This window comes from Phaethon aethereus (genome assembly GCF_964289735.1).
Source record: "Phaethon aethereus genome assembly, chromosome: 1".
NCBI lineage: Eukaryota > Metazoa > Chordata > Aves > Phaethontiformes > Phaethontidae > Phaethon > Phaethon aethereus.
Genome location: NC_138575.1, coordinates 201,060,473 through 201,073,503, shown reverse-complemented (window position 1 = coordinate 201,073,503; position 13,031 = coordinate 201,060,473). Strand labels below are relative to the sequence as shown.

General features: G+C 36.4%; 1 protein-coding gene across 1 annotated transcript in view; it reads right to left on the bottom strand.

Annotated features, from left to right (window-relative positions):
- MIPEP (mitochondrial intermediate peptidase) overlaps positions 1-13,031 on the bottom strand; it is a gene marked incomplete at both ends in the record, with an annotated part of 79,868 nt that overhangs the window by 25,050 nt on the left and 41,787 nt on the right. Inside the window, 2 exons of the mRNA XM_082005750.1 lie at positions 1,615-1,734; positions 7,313-7,387. Of these exons, the coding sequence (XP_081861876.1) occupies positions 1,615-1,734; positions 7,313-7,387 (195 nt within the window). The remainder of the gene's footprint in view (positions 1-1,614; positions 1,735-7,312; positions 7,388-13,031) is intronic.

Here is a 13,031-nt window from a genome sequence, read left to right as displayed (position 1 = left end):
TCTACCCAACACCACTAATTTAATATATGCAAACCTGACTTAGCAATTCATAATGGAATCTAAACCTACAGAAAGCAGATAAAATTCAAATAATCAAAATACTTTGTTTTCTCTGACAGCCATATATGTAGCTAGCCAAATAACAGATGAAAATAAAAGCTGGTCTCTCTTACTATATTTCAATGTCTAGCTCTGAAATTAAATTAAAGGAAGGAATATACTTTCTTCACTTTAAAAAAAAAAAGTCTTGAAGTAAAAGTTTTTGTTTTTTTTAATCTGGACTACATATTAAACTGAAGACATATCTTAAGTTTGGAAGAAAGAGCAGCAAAGGGCAGCAAGCCAAATTACAGGCATTAATTACTCTACAGAGTGTTAACGTTCTCCTAATGTAATTTTTCACTAAGTTTTACTGAAATTGAAATCATATTACAGTTCTTGACTAGACACACTAATTCTACATTCAATAAATGTAAAGAACATAGACTTTCTGATAATTCAAAAGTTCACAGTGCATTTTGCTGGGATAAAGTTCCAGGCCAAAACTTGCTGACTCTCTTCATACTGAGGCTATGTTCATTACAAGATGTTACATTCTTCTGAAGGTAACAGCTAAATAAAAAAATATTTTAAATGGAACAAAAAACGCAGGGTAACTTTCAAAGCAAGGAACTGTTCCGTTCACTGGATAACTAACACCTGCGGAGGAATGGTGTAAAACAACATGTGTAAAAATGCTAAGTCAGACATTGTACTCTGAAGACATCTTGCTTCTACTTCCAGGCCAGAAGAGGTAGCACATTTTCAATGAGGAAAGCACTGAAGCATAGATCTCCTGGTACCCTTCTCAGAGAGCAAAAGTCACAGTTTTGCTAAGGCGGAAAGTACATTTTCTAAGAAGCAGAAAGCAGAGAAAGGATCTGGGTATTCTGACCAAAGTGTCCAACAGTGATTCAGGCCATGCTCCAGCTGGGAATTCAGCTCCAGACAGCTGAGGAAATCCCATAGACTATCATCTATGCAAACTGCACCTTTGGATGTCTCATGAAACACAGAACAAATGCACGATTAGTCATAATGAAGATCAAAATTACGTAGCTCAGTAGAACTCAAGGCTTTAATACTTTCAGATACCACATGAAAGAATAAATAAGTGACGTGCCAAAGGTCACAGCAGTACAGCGAGAAAAACTCACTTCCAAGTCCTGCTTCACACTGACTTGCTCTCACATGCTGATGCTGACAGTATACAAACACCAACATGCAGCACAGTGTTGCCTTTTACAAACAGTTCTTTGCAAAACTAGAATAAACCCTCTTTCTAATGTATTGTTTCCAGTGCCTTCCTTAGTAAGAAGAAAAAGTAATCAAGTTCAGCATGACAAGCCTACACCTGTACAAAACCGGGTACATTAATTAAATTTTGATTTTTAGCTGAAAATTTCCAACACCCTACTCTCTGGATAAAGTGGCTGAAAGAAAGAAAACTCTTTTAACATAAAAATACAGTAATAAGCACGTGAGTCTGCAGGGCAAGGGGTAGGGAGAGGTAGGGGTATTAATATGCTGTCAAAGAAAAGGTATAGCTTATACAGTCAGTATGTTTCTACTCACTGTATTAGGTACATATGGCAATCCATAAATTTTCTCCTGTGTTTCCTTTAGAATTTCTGTGGTTGACTTTTCTAAAGGATGTTTCCCATGGTAGATTTGGTCCAAGGCAGCATAAAATACCTGAAGAGATAAAATACATGTTTGTCTTTGGCACATGGCATTGGCATGTGACAACCAAAAAAGACAAATAAGAAAGGAGAGAGAGAGAGAATAGGGAGAGGGAAGAATTTAAATATGTATGGTTTTGAAAATCTTCTATTTTTAGTATAACACGCAAGGAGAAAAACAGGTTTTTGAAGCACAACAACCACCATCATGACCTATCATAAATCTGTGTTTAGGTCACTGAGAACACTGGAAGTACTAAATCACCTGCATTTTTAAATAAAATTAAGACCTGTCCCTAAAGCCCTCCAGTGAGTCCCCTTTTCAAAAAGAGTATTTTAAAATAGATTTAATAAAATGACTAAAAGTTATTTGAGTGGCAATTTTTGTGCAGAAGCATGTGAACTACAGCAGAACACAGGTGCACGACTTAACTTCCTGAGGTGTTTGAAGATCAGGGAAGCAGCATCAATAAAAAGACTTTTCAAGCAAAGACAGCAAAGCAGAGTATCTGGCACTTTAACAGCAAACATGAAATAGGCATGGATAGAAGACAGTGCCAAGGCTCAGTGTGTGCCACCACTGAAAAAAATTGCAGCATTTATTTCTTTTAATATGAAGATTTCCTATTCTGTGGAAGTGCAGGGAAGACAGAAAAAGAGCCACCCACTGCTGTGCAATGTAAGATATTTTTGAGAAGTTTGGTGGATCCAGATATTTAAGTTGAAGAGTTCAGGTCAGGCCATCCTGTGGTAGGCACATTTCACAGGAAAATTGACAGCAGGGAGCCTCAAAAAGCTTTTGTGTAAGGGATGAAGCAAATAATTTGGCTAGAGATTCAGGCCAGTCACATTCCCAGGGACACTGCAATACCATTCCCAATGAGATAAACACACTGTTTTAGGAATTATAACTACGAAATGCAGAAATTTTATGGAGAAAAGCTTCTTGGAGGTATTCTCCATCCATAGAGAATGAATGTTTTATGTGATCTGAATAACACAACCCCCTCAACCTGTGAAAAGATTCTTTATTATAAAATTTGGGTACAAAACCATTCTGAACTCTTTAATAATTTATCAGAATTCAGCATTTATTTTATTGGGGCTAGATACAACACAAAATTTCACCAAAATTGTGACTGTTTCTAAGGACCATATTCCTTCTACTTGAATAAGCTGTGTTCTAACATACAGAATCTTGATAAATCCTTTGAGAGTGTTTGTTGACAAATGATAAATTTGAAAATTGATTTTTTTTTTTGTAACGAAAGGGCTGAAGAAGCTATGACTTTCAGGAGCTATTTCTGAATTGCCTACTTGCTTCCTACGGGGCTAATAAGGAGAAAAGAGATCAGTAAGACCTAAACTTGCACAATCAGCCATTAATGACATTGCAAGTTTTGTGTCCCAGATACCAACACTGAACAAGAGATGCAAGCACTTAACATCACCCATCTACAAACCCAGAGTAGGCAGCAAATATCTGTTCAGAAGATAATTCCATGAAGACACCGCACCAAATGGCAAATAAGAAGTACTTTATTTTCTAAAGCCAAACTTTGCAAGTGTGTTTTTAATTTCCTATCATTATATTATATTATATTATTCTATCATTATATTATAACTAAAAATCTAAAGAAAAACCTATACTCAATTGTAAAACCTACAATATTTTATACTTATTTGAAGAGAAAGAGACCTCACAATGCCTTTCCTTGTACTTTTCATCCTCAGAGCTGGTCTCTAGAATCCCAGGTAAAAAAGCTACAGCATTTATAGTAGCAAGGGTGACTGAGAATATGACCAACAGTAAGTACCATGAATAGATCTGAAAATTACCTGATATAGCAATCCTAGAAGACTCACTTTCTCCTGTCACTCTAGGCCTTTGTGACTCTGTAGGAGTCATTTCACATCAACTTCCCGTTCCTCTCAAAAAAAAAACAAGCCAAACCTGAGGAACTTCAGCATCTGACAAAAGACTTTAGCATCCTGCTTCAGCCCAGCCTTGATTCTCTTTTCTTCTATCTTCCAGCTTTGTTAGGACCTGTTTGCAGTTTCTCTTCAGTGCTCCTCACAAGCTGGAAGAGACTGCACTGCAGTGGACCTTCGCTAAAGTAAAACTTGTAGTCAAATAGTTTGTGGTCAGGGAGCTGGAGCAAAAGCTCAACTCACAGCTAGTCAGTGGGGAAACATCAGCTGAAGGCCAGTGAAATGGACTGCCTGAAGAACAATGTGGTGATAGGGAAATGAGTCACTGAAGCCATCTACAAGCTCTCCCCCGATCCTGGCACATGTAAAGCGTAGGAAGCAAGCTATGAGCCAGGCCACCTGGACAGTGCAATTTTAAAAAAAAAAAAAATCCATTCCAGAAAATAAACTTGGATTAATTTTATAGCCATAAGCACAAACCACAGTTCTGTGTGCTTACACAGGCCTCTGAAATGGGAAAGGGAGACATATCCCAGGACCACAGGATTTTAGGTGATACGGCCGAGAAGCATTGCTAACACTTGATATTAAGCAGTAGCTAGAAGATGATTTCTAAGTTCAGTAAAACACATTTCCCACAAGACCTAAAAATATGAAAAGGTCATCAAATAATTATCTTCATACTGTCTATTTTGCACCAACAGTGCAAAAACTATTATTAGTTAATATAGTTAACTACTTAACTAATAGAAACTATTAGTTTCACTTGATTCCAGTTCTTTCTAGCTCCTTGTCTGCTTAATAGCATTAATATGTAAACAGTTATGCATATTCCAGTGAAGTTACTACTGACTGAAAGTCTCTGGGCCTCAAGCTGCATGGCAAAAGCCTCATGAGAAGATGCATGCATTCTCCTATCTTTCCTCTTGAGTAACTGATTACGTGAGCTGGAAGAAAATCCAGAGGTATTATAGTTATGATGAAAAACCGGTATAATTTCTTATTTTCACATGCCAATAGACTTATGTTCTGAACAGATCAGAAAAAACCTTTAGGCACCTTCCCCACTGCTGGAAGATTTGCAAGCATTTTTCTTTCTTTTAAAGGTCAAATATGGCTTACATATCACCTAGTTGTCCATATAGAATATACTCTTTGCAAAGTCTGAAGGAAAGGTATTAGAGTCATCATTCACATTTTCAGGTATATACATTAGTAGTACATGTATACTTTGGCATCTGCAGATTGAAATATATGTTTTTCTTCAATGAATTATTATATTTTTAAATCTGCATGGGTAACAATACATGCTTCTATAAAGGAATGTATGAACTTTGTATTTTCCATGCAGTCTACTTCTCTGGGACATTTTTTCTGAATTCATAAACAGAATAGCTCTGCCAGTCTGTCTCTTTGAAATTAGTGCATACTTCTATGGGTACTACATTTGGAATCTCCAAAAACATGATGCTGAAAGTAGGAAATGAATAATATTATTCAGTGTGGCATTGTAGTCATTTGGCATGGGTTGAGACTGGTTGAACATTAGCTACACAAGAGTAATTTGAGGGCAAGCAGCCTGCTTAATCACTGCATCACTGCCAGCACCAGTCAATCATTAGGCGCCCACAGGAATGAGGCCACCAGAAGTGGGTGTTCTCTCCCCAGTTCTAAAGCTATGGGGTCTGGAGTCACTCTAGGACAGAACCTACAGAGATCCCAGGGGCAGCTGAGGGCCAACAGCGCCAAGAGGGTTGCAGAGCCCACCCCATGGGGGTGCAATGACCCCTCCTTGACTTACTTCTGGAGCATGCCATCTCTCCCACCACAGGACAGGGAGGCCATGTCACTCGTTAATATATCTGTGATTTAAAGTGTTCTTGGTATACAAGCCCATTTAGCCCACACACTGTCAATTTTGTCTCAAACCTTGACAGATTACAGCAAATAAGTATTAAAAGTTGAAAGGAAATCTGTCAGATCTATATATAGCTGTTATGGGCACACCAGAAAAGAACGGGTGCATGTGAGAGCACTTGATCATCACTTTGGTGGTCACTAGTCTGTACATTGGCAAATTATTCTGTGTTGGTGGACTTCACAAATAGAGGTCCACCACTAAGCATTCTCAGTATAAATTTTATTTCCATCCAGACTTGTTTCTTTCCGCCAAAAAACTCACTGTATGAATTAATCATATTCTTGCCCACATTCTTTCTAAATTCTCAGCTATCTCTATATGAGAATCTTTCAGAGCAAGGAGTGTGTATTTCAAAATCAGACCTGAAGAGAAGGTGCAATTATTTTCATGTCACAGAGGTATAGCCACAGGTAGACCCTCCTAGTTCATACCTGCACAGCCAACACTGGCCACTGACAGCCAGTGCTGCATTGAAAGAGTGATTAAAAAAATCCATTAAGTTTAACCAATGAAAAATACATGTATACACTGAAAACAGTGTTAAGTCTGGTTTTGATTAGTGTAACTGACACGTATACATTTACAGGTCCACACTCCAGTATTCTGATTAGTTTTAAATCACTATAAATAACAGCACAGAGCAAACTGCAAATATTTAACTAAGTTTTCCTTTTAAATCAACTTCAGTTAACCAGTGCAACTCATGTTTGTAGACAGGACTGCAATCATTTGGGCACTTTTCAAAGCAAAGAATTACAAAGATCTGACCTTTAATTTGTTTCTTTCCATGTCTTGAAAATAATGACTACCCTTTATTAAGGTACTAGGAGAATTACCTCACCTAAACACTAGGTCAAGTGTAAAAAGAAAAATTATATGCTTCTGGCTTAAGGCAAAACAAAGAAGAAAATGAAATCACAAAAAAATCACACAGCAGAAGCTTGTAGCACACTAAATGCAGCCAAACTCTTACTGTAAAAAACAACTTGGCTGGATTCTAATGCTACTGTTTACATCTGAGAACTGCTGTTGCAGGACTGAAAAGAACTAAATACCCATTTTAGATAGAACCCTAATTTCCTTTACTTCCTTTAAAGAAAAGCAACACTGAGAGTTTGTTTATGGGAATGACTGACCAATCACATCTTCCCACAGAAAATAAAGGTCTATGAATTTAATTACTGCTCCTTAACACTGTGAGAGAGAAGCCTTACAGCCTGATAGCTCAGCCACCAATTTTGATGGCAGTAACAAGTTGCCACTTTCATACTGGAGCTGCAGAAGACAAGGAGCTCAGATCACATTCTAGTAAATAAACGAGCTGGTTTGATTTCACTAAGGTGGTCTGTATCTCTCAGTCCTGCTACACTTCAATGATTGGAAGGTATGCGATACTTTCTCTACTGCAAGCTCTCCTTGGATGATTCTGTTAATTTAAGAACTCAATTTTAAACCACATTTGGGAATACTGATAATAATAATACTAATAATTTTCAAAAGCTGCAGTTTGCAAGATATTTTCCTACAAATTTAGACATTTAGCTTTAAGCAGATGGCATAGAATACATTCACAAAACCAAACATGAATACATAATATAAAATTAATTAATTTTCACTATTTTGCATATAGTTAGATAACGTGTCTACATTAAAATAAAAATTTGGTAAAATTGTAAAAATTAAAATATGTTCTGTAAGTTCTGCATAGACTGTAGAGACTAAAATGCAAACAACATACCTGGAGCTGCATATCAGCAGCAGCACACACCTTTTTGGACTCACATAGTCTTGACACCATGTTTTTTGGTAGCGGCTTGAATTAAAAAAAAAGTCAGAACATATTTAGAGTTGTTGTATATTTGTAAATAGTATGCTTAATACTAGAAAAGGCTGAAGAAAAAAAAAAAGACTCCTGGTGATCATAAAAACATATTTGAGGTACTATGCATTGAGGAAAGAAATCTCATTTGCTAAACAAAGCATTAAAAGGGCAATTAAGATATTGGCAGTAATTTACATAGCAATCAAAAAATCCCTGTGTCTCAGTGTTTGTTCTTCCATAAATTGATCCTATGTTCCCTTATATGCCTGTTAAAAATATTACAACTATCTTTAGAGTGAAAGAATAGATGGGGCAGTTAAAGTCCTTCCAGGTCATCCTGACTAATCTCCAAAAGCAGATATTATAATAGATTCTCCTGTTGTTCTTTGAACATAGTTCACTTAGATTTATACAGAGGCCCACATAACTCCCATTGAGCTTGTGGGGTTTTCATAACTTCAACTGTGACAGCATCAGGCCTTCTACCCTAACCCACATAAAAATGTTTGGTCATACTGAACTGAACAGTAGATATCTACCCTTTGAATTTTTTAACAAAGTTGAATTTATTCCACATCTATGCAATAAAATTATCCATGCCACCACAGACTGAAAGTCAGAAACATTTTTCAAGTCATTAAGCAAACTCTTTTTGACTTTCTACCCAGACATCTACAAGTACATCCAAAGATTTTTTAACACCAGATGTTTAAAAATATCTGTATATGAATGCTTGACCTTACACTTTCTCCACTGCTTCCTGAAGCTTTTCAATAGATGTTTTTCCTAGTAAGCATTTTTTTGCTAGCAGTTTTATTAATCAAACATATCAAATATGGTTAAAATAACAGTTCCTGCTAAAATATTAAGAAAGTTACTACAATTTATACAATGTAATACAGATGTTTAGTATAACACTGAACTCAAAGCATACCTGCACTTTTACAGTGTGTTGAAGTGTTTAAGAAATAATACGTGAAAGTCTACAGATCCTCATGGCAGAGCCATATGTTTAGATTCTGTGCAAATGATATAACTTCAAGACAAACAATGTTAATGTTCACAGAATAAAAACCTAACTCCAAAGAAGTTACACGTAAGTCAGGAAAATGTTATCAATGAACTCTGTGGAATCTGGAAGTTAAAGCAGGTAAGAAAAACTCTCAAGTTGCACAGCTGTTTTATGCAGTAGCTTGCCAACACTTGTAACCTCTTCTCCAAGACAAATGTTAGCTGGGTCAAGAATGGGATAGAACAACACCCACTATTTTGCCTGTCATAAATGTGCACAGCTGTTAAATTTCAACACAGAAAAATAAACAAATGAACATGAAGTGTGTCTTACAGTATATGCTTGTTAGGCCAGTATTTACCTTCCCAAATACAAAAATTCTGTTTCAAATTATTTTGGACTGCTGGAATAAGAGTGAATGGGCAGTTATGCATAGTAAGAAAGATTTTAGTAGCTGACTACCATGAGGTTCCATACTGGGTTTAGTATTGTTCAAACTATTTAATTATGTAGGAAAGTTATTAAGTTAAGAAACAAAGTAGAAAAAGTTACAAATTATAGAAAGTATTTTGGTTGGACAATTTTTCTCCTGGCTCTATGAACATTTCTTATCTCATCTTCTTAGACAGAGTGAAGCATGCACTTCAATACTTTTCACCCTGGAACTAAAGCACATGCAGGTTTGCAGTAACACAGTTTCAGTCATGCAAGAACCCCTTGTGTAAGGAAATCTATAGAATTTTGAACAGATTTTGTTATTAAGCACCAATTTTTTTTATTTCCTAGTGAAGTAGTGTGGATGGAATTAAACAAAACTGATTTCTTCTAGAGGCACCTGTATTTTGGATATAGTAAAGTATGAGAAAACTGGATGGGAATTCATAAATTGTAATTTGTCAGTGTTAAAAAAGCTGAACATCCAAAAGCTTGGCAACAGCAAATATGTATATTTTACACAGTTATAATTTAAGAGTGTTAAAGCCAACAGCACTCCTACCAGTGAGGTCAAACCAGCTCTTTCAACATAATGGATTTTCAATTTTATATTTCAGCTATATTAAATGATGGTAAGAGGAAGTGCACAGACTTTCAGCTGGTACACAAAATAAATAGAACAAAAGGCACGAAGACTTTTCCAATTGGCATTTTGGTAAACCACAGTCCCACAGATCCTCAAATGAATTGGGAAATCCAAGTTTGCAGTTCACTGGGGCACAGAGCAGCAAGCACTGTTCAGCAATGCAGACAGACTTTGTACACTCCCTGGGAGATCTGGTCACATCCAACCCTGCTCAAGAAACAACTGAAGCAGGTCTAATTCTCAGTTCAGAGCTAAGCATTTCTTACAGACTCTCCACCCAAGAAAGTCTTGCCTTCTTTTGACTGTACTGCAAATAGCTGACCTCAAGCCAGAGAAGACTGCTGAAAAGGCAGCCTCTGCATTCATTCAGTTCTTCCTTACGTTCTGCTACAAACATCTATCTTCTAAATGAAACTCCTGAGAGGAGACACAGAATGATCATTAATAATGTACTAAAATCCTTTGCACAGGAGATGGCTTAGCACCACCTTCTAGAGACCAAGTAAAATGTAGGTAATATCAAGAGCCTCTAAGAAAATCTTATCTTTTTTGCAGCCGTATGAATATCAAAGTACCTCTACTCTGCCCTGAAGATCAAGCTCTATTGTTTGAGCAGATTAAAATCAACAGGAAATTACAAATCATTCTTAAGACAGTACCTATGGACAAAAAGGCACAGGAGAAAAAGACATAAACGTTCTTTTGTTTAAATCTATCAGTGCTACTGATCTGGCTCAAAGATTGTGTTGTGATCATAATTCACAAGCCAAGCAGAATTTGGCACCAGAAAAGCATTGCCAAAATTAGATTAAATTGAAAGAATGATGAAAAGGAGACCACTTATTTTTCCCAAAGCACGTTTGGGATTTTAAAATTTAAGATTCCAGGGAACTAAAATTAGACCCCAGAGGATTTTCCAAAGATCATCACTCCTTTCCAAAGTTTGTTTCTGTGAATGTCAGGTATACAGATATGCTGAGGTCTTGAATGTACTGAGGAAGATGCACTGTTTCAGGCAAGAGAAACTATTTCTCCTTGCCCCATTACAATCTCATATAGCCCCTTAATAAGCAGCTGAGTGAAGAAAAATATGCATCAGCATCATTGTTTTACTTGTCCTGAAAGATGAACTGTCCGATAAAAAACAAAATCAAACTGTCATCTTTGTTCTAAAAGACAGACTTCACAGAGCTTTGGCTAAAACTATGATAATTGAATAACCGTTCCATTTTTAAAATTTAAACACTACATGCTTTACTTCGGGTTCCACTTTTCAATCCTTCTATATTAAGTAACTTTAAGATCTTGGCATGAATTTTTCAGCATATTTGCCATGGTGGCTAAAAGAACAGAATTCCTTGTGTCTCAAAGCACACTTAACTCTTTGCTGCTGTGCAGTAATGGCGACACATTATGACTGTTTACTATCTGTGGGCTTATTCTTGTAATCATGCTAATACAACACTGCCTTTGTAATTCCATCTCTGTGAAAAAAAACGAAGTCAGTTCAAATTTGAACAGCTGAAATACTGGCCTTTGATCAAGAGAGCCTCCAAAGACACACAAGCTTAAAATGATTTAGCTCGACAGACCTACCACATATCTGTGCACTTAACAAATGAAATTAAACAAACACAGGGATACAAAATGGTACACACCAGATCGTCTGCTTAAGCACTGTTATGACCTCATTTTGGTATAGCTTGACTTCATGAGCTTACCTGAGTAATTCAACTTTAATAACTAATTAACACGGTCTTCTCTATTTCTTTTTTCTCCTCCTCAAGGATTTTCTGTTTTGAGTTATCTTTAAGATCAAAGGAAAGCTAGGCTTGCTACTTTCTTGGAACAAGTATTTTTGTGCTGGCCAGCTTTTTGAACTAAATTCACAAGACTTACTCCTTTTGCCAAAAGAGCTTGCAAGCTTTTTCACTCCTCAGTACTCAACCACACAACCATCCAAAATGCAAAGAAATCAGAGACAACCTTTCAATAAACTTCAAGATATTTTGGACCTCATGATCCACATCTATATGCATAACACATTCACATCTTTGAAAGCCTGCCCACCAAATCTTTTTTCTGCAATGCTACTAAAACACAGTTTTCAACAGTTCATATGTTTTAATAACCAAAACAACACCTCTTTCCCCTCCTCCTCCCATAAGCATAAGCAATGATCCTAAGTGAAGATACTCAGGACCAGTCCTTCTACAATTGGCTTTTATGGCAAGGGCAATCATAAGCTGAGACTGTGCTACCAAGTTTTTTTTGATGTAATTATGATCAGTAGGAGTGTTAAAAATGACACCACCTAAAATTTACATGCAAAAACTATAGCATAGATGCAGCAATGCCGAAAGAAGAATGCTTTTTCAAATTATCTGCACTCCTCAACAAGTTAGGTCAGCAAAAAACCCTCCTGTCAACATCCAGCAGAGCTATGCTGGTGTAGTTGTTTCAGCAAAGATCCTCACCCAGAAAAGCTCGGCCTCTTTATTCATAAAAGGAAACTTAAATGGAAGCTCTCATATGGAACAACATTTGGATGAAATGGTTTTATAAATTTCATATTTTAACTGTTTCACCCACCTTCCTTACTTCCCCTTGAAAAGGGGGTAAAGTGGGCTCATTTTTCTTTCAAATAACTAAAAAACTGGAGAATAAAGTGCTGATTCAAATTTCTATTTGCACACCAAAAAAATTAGTTAGGGAACAACTACAGAAAATGTAAGCCCCAAAAGCATTTTTGTGAAGTTGTGAATGTAAGAGCGCTAGGATTTTCTGTTCAAAGTATTTCATAACATATACAAAACAGATAAAAGTAATTGCTCTAACAATCACTAAATTTCAAGAACAGAAAAGATTACTTCAATCTACTAGTATTTAAATGGCAGATACAGAAATCTGATATCACCTTCTTAAAACTAGCTTAGATGAACCAACATAAGGAAAAGCAGATTCATATATGTTGGATAATGGCTTAAAAATACATTCTAAATTTAAAAAAAAAGCAATTAAAAGGAAGCCGTCTAAAGCCCTCAAAAGCCACACAGCAGTTTCAGGCTCTTTTTCTCATCTCCAGCATAATCCATTCTTGCCCCCTTCAAGACTGAATTTCTACATTAAACCTCTCTCAATTGCTCTCTGAAAGGGCAAGATTTCACCACCAATAAACAGAAGTTTATGGAAATGCCAAATGGGACACAGCGTCTGGTTCTTAGCTTTTGCACTGCAACTAAACATGGTTTAGATTTGTTAAGCCATTTTGAAAATACAAAGCCATAAATAATGTTCCACAAATCTTTTTCAGATGTTTTAGTCAAGCTCATTCTCTGAACTCATATACAATCAGATTAACTGCACAATGTTTAAACACTACATGAACTTTATAGAGAACACTAGAAAGCAGTATTTTGGTATGTGGACTCAAACATATAAATGATGAACACTCCTGAACCAAGTACTTTTAACTTCCCGGTTTTAAGGAGACTTTCTTAGCACAATCTATTCTGCAGAAATGATTGCTCTGTAGAAACAAA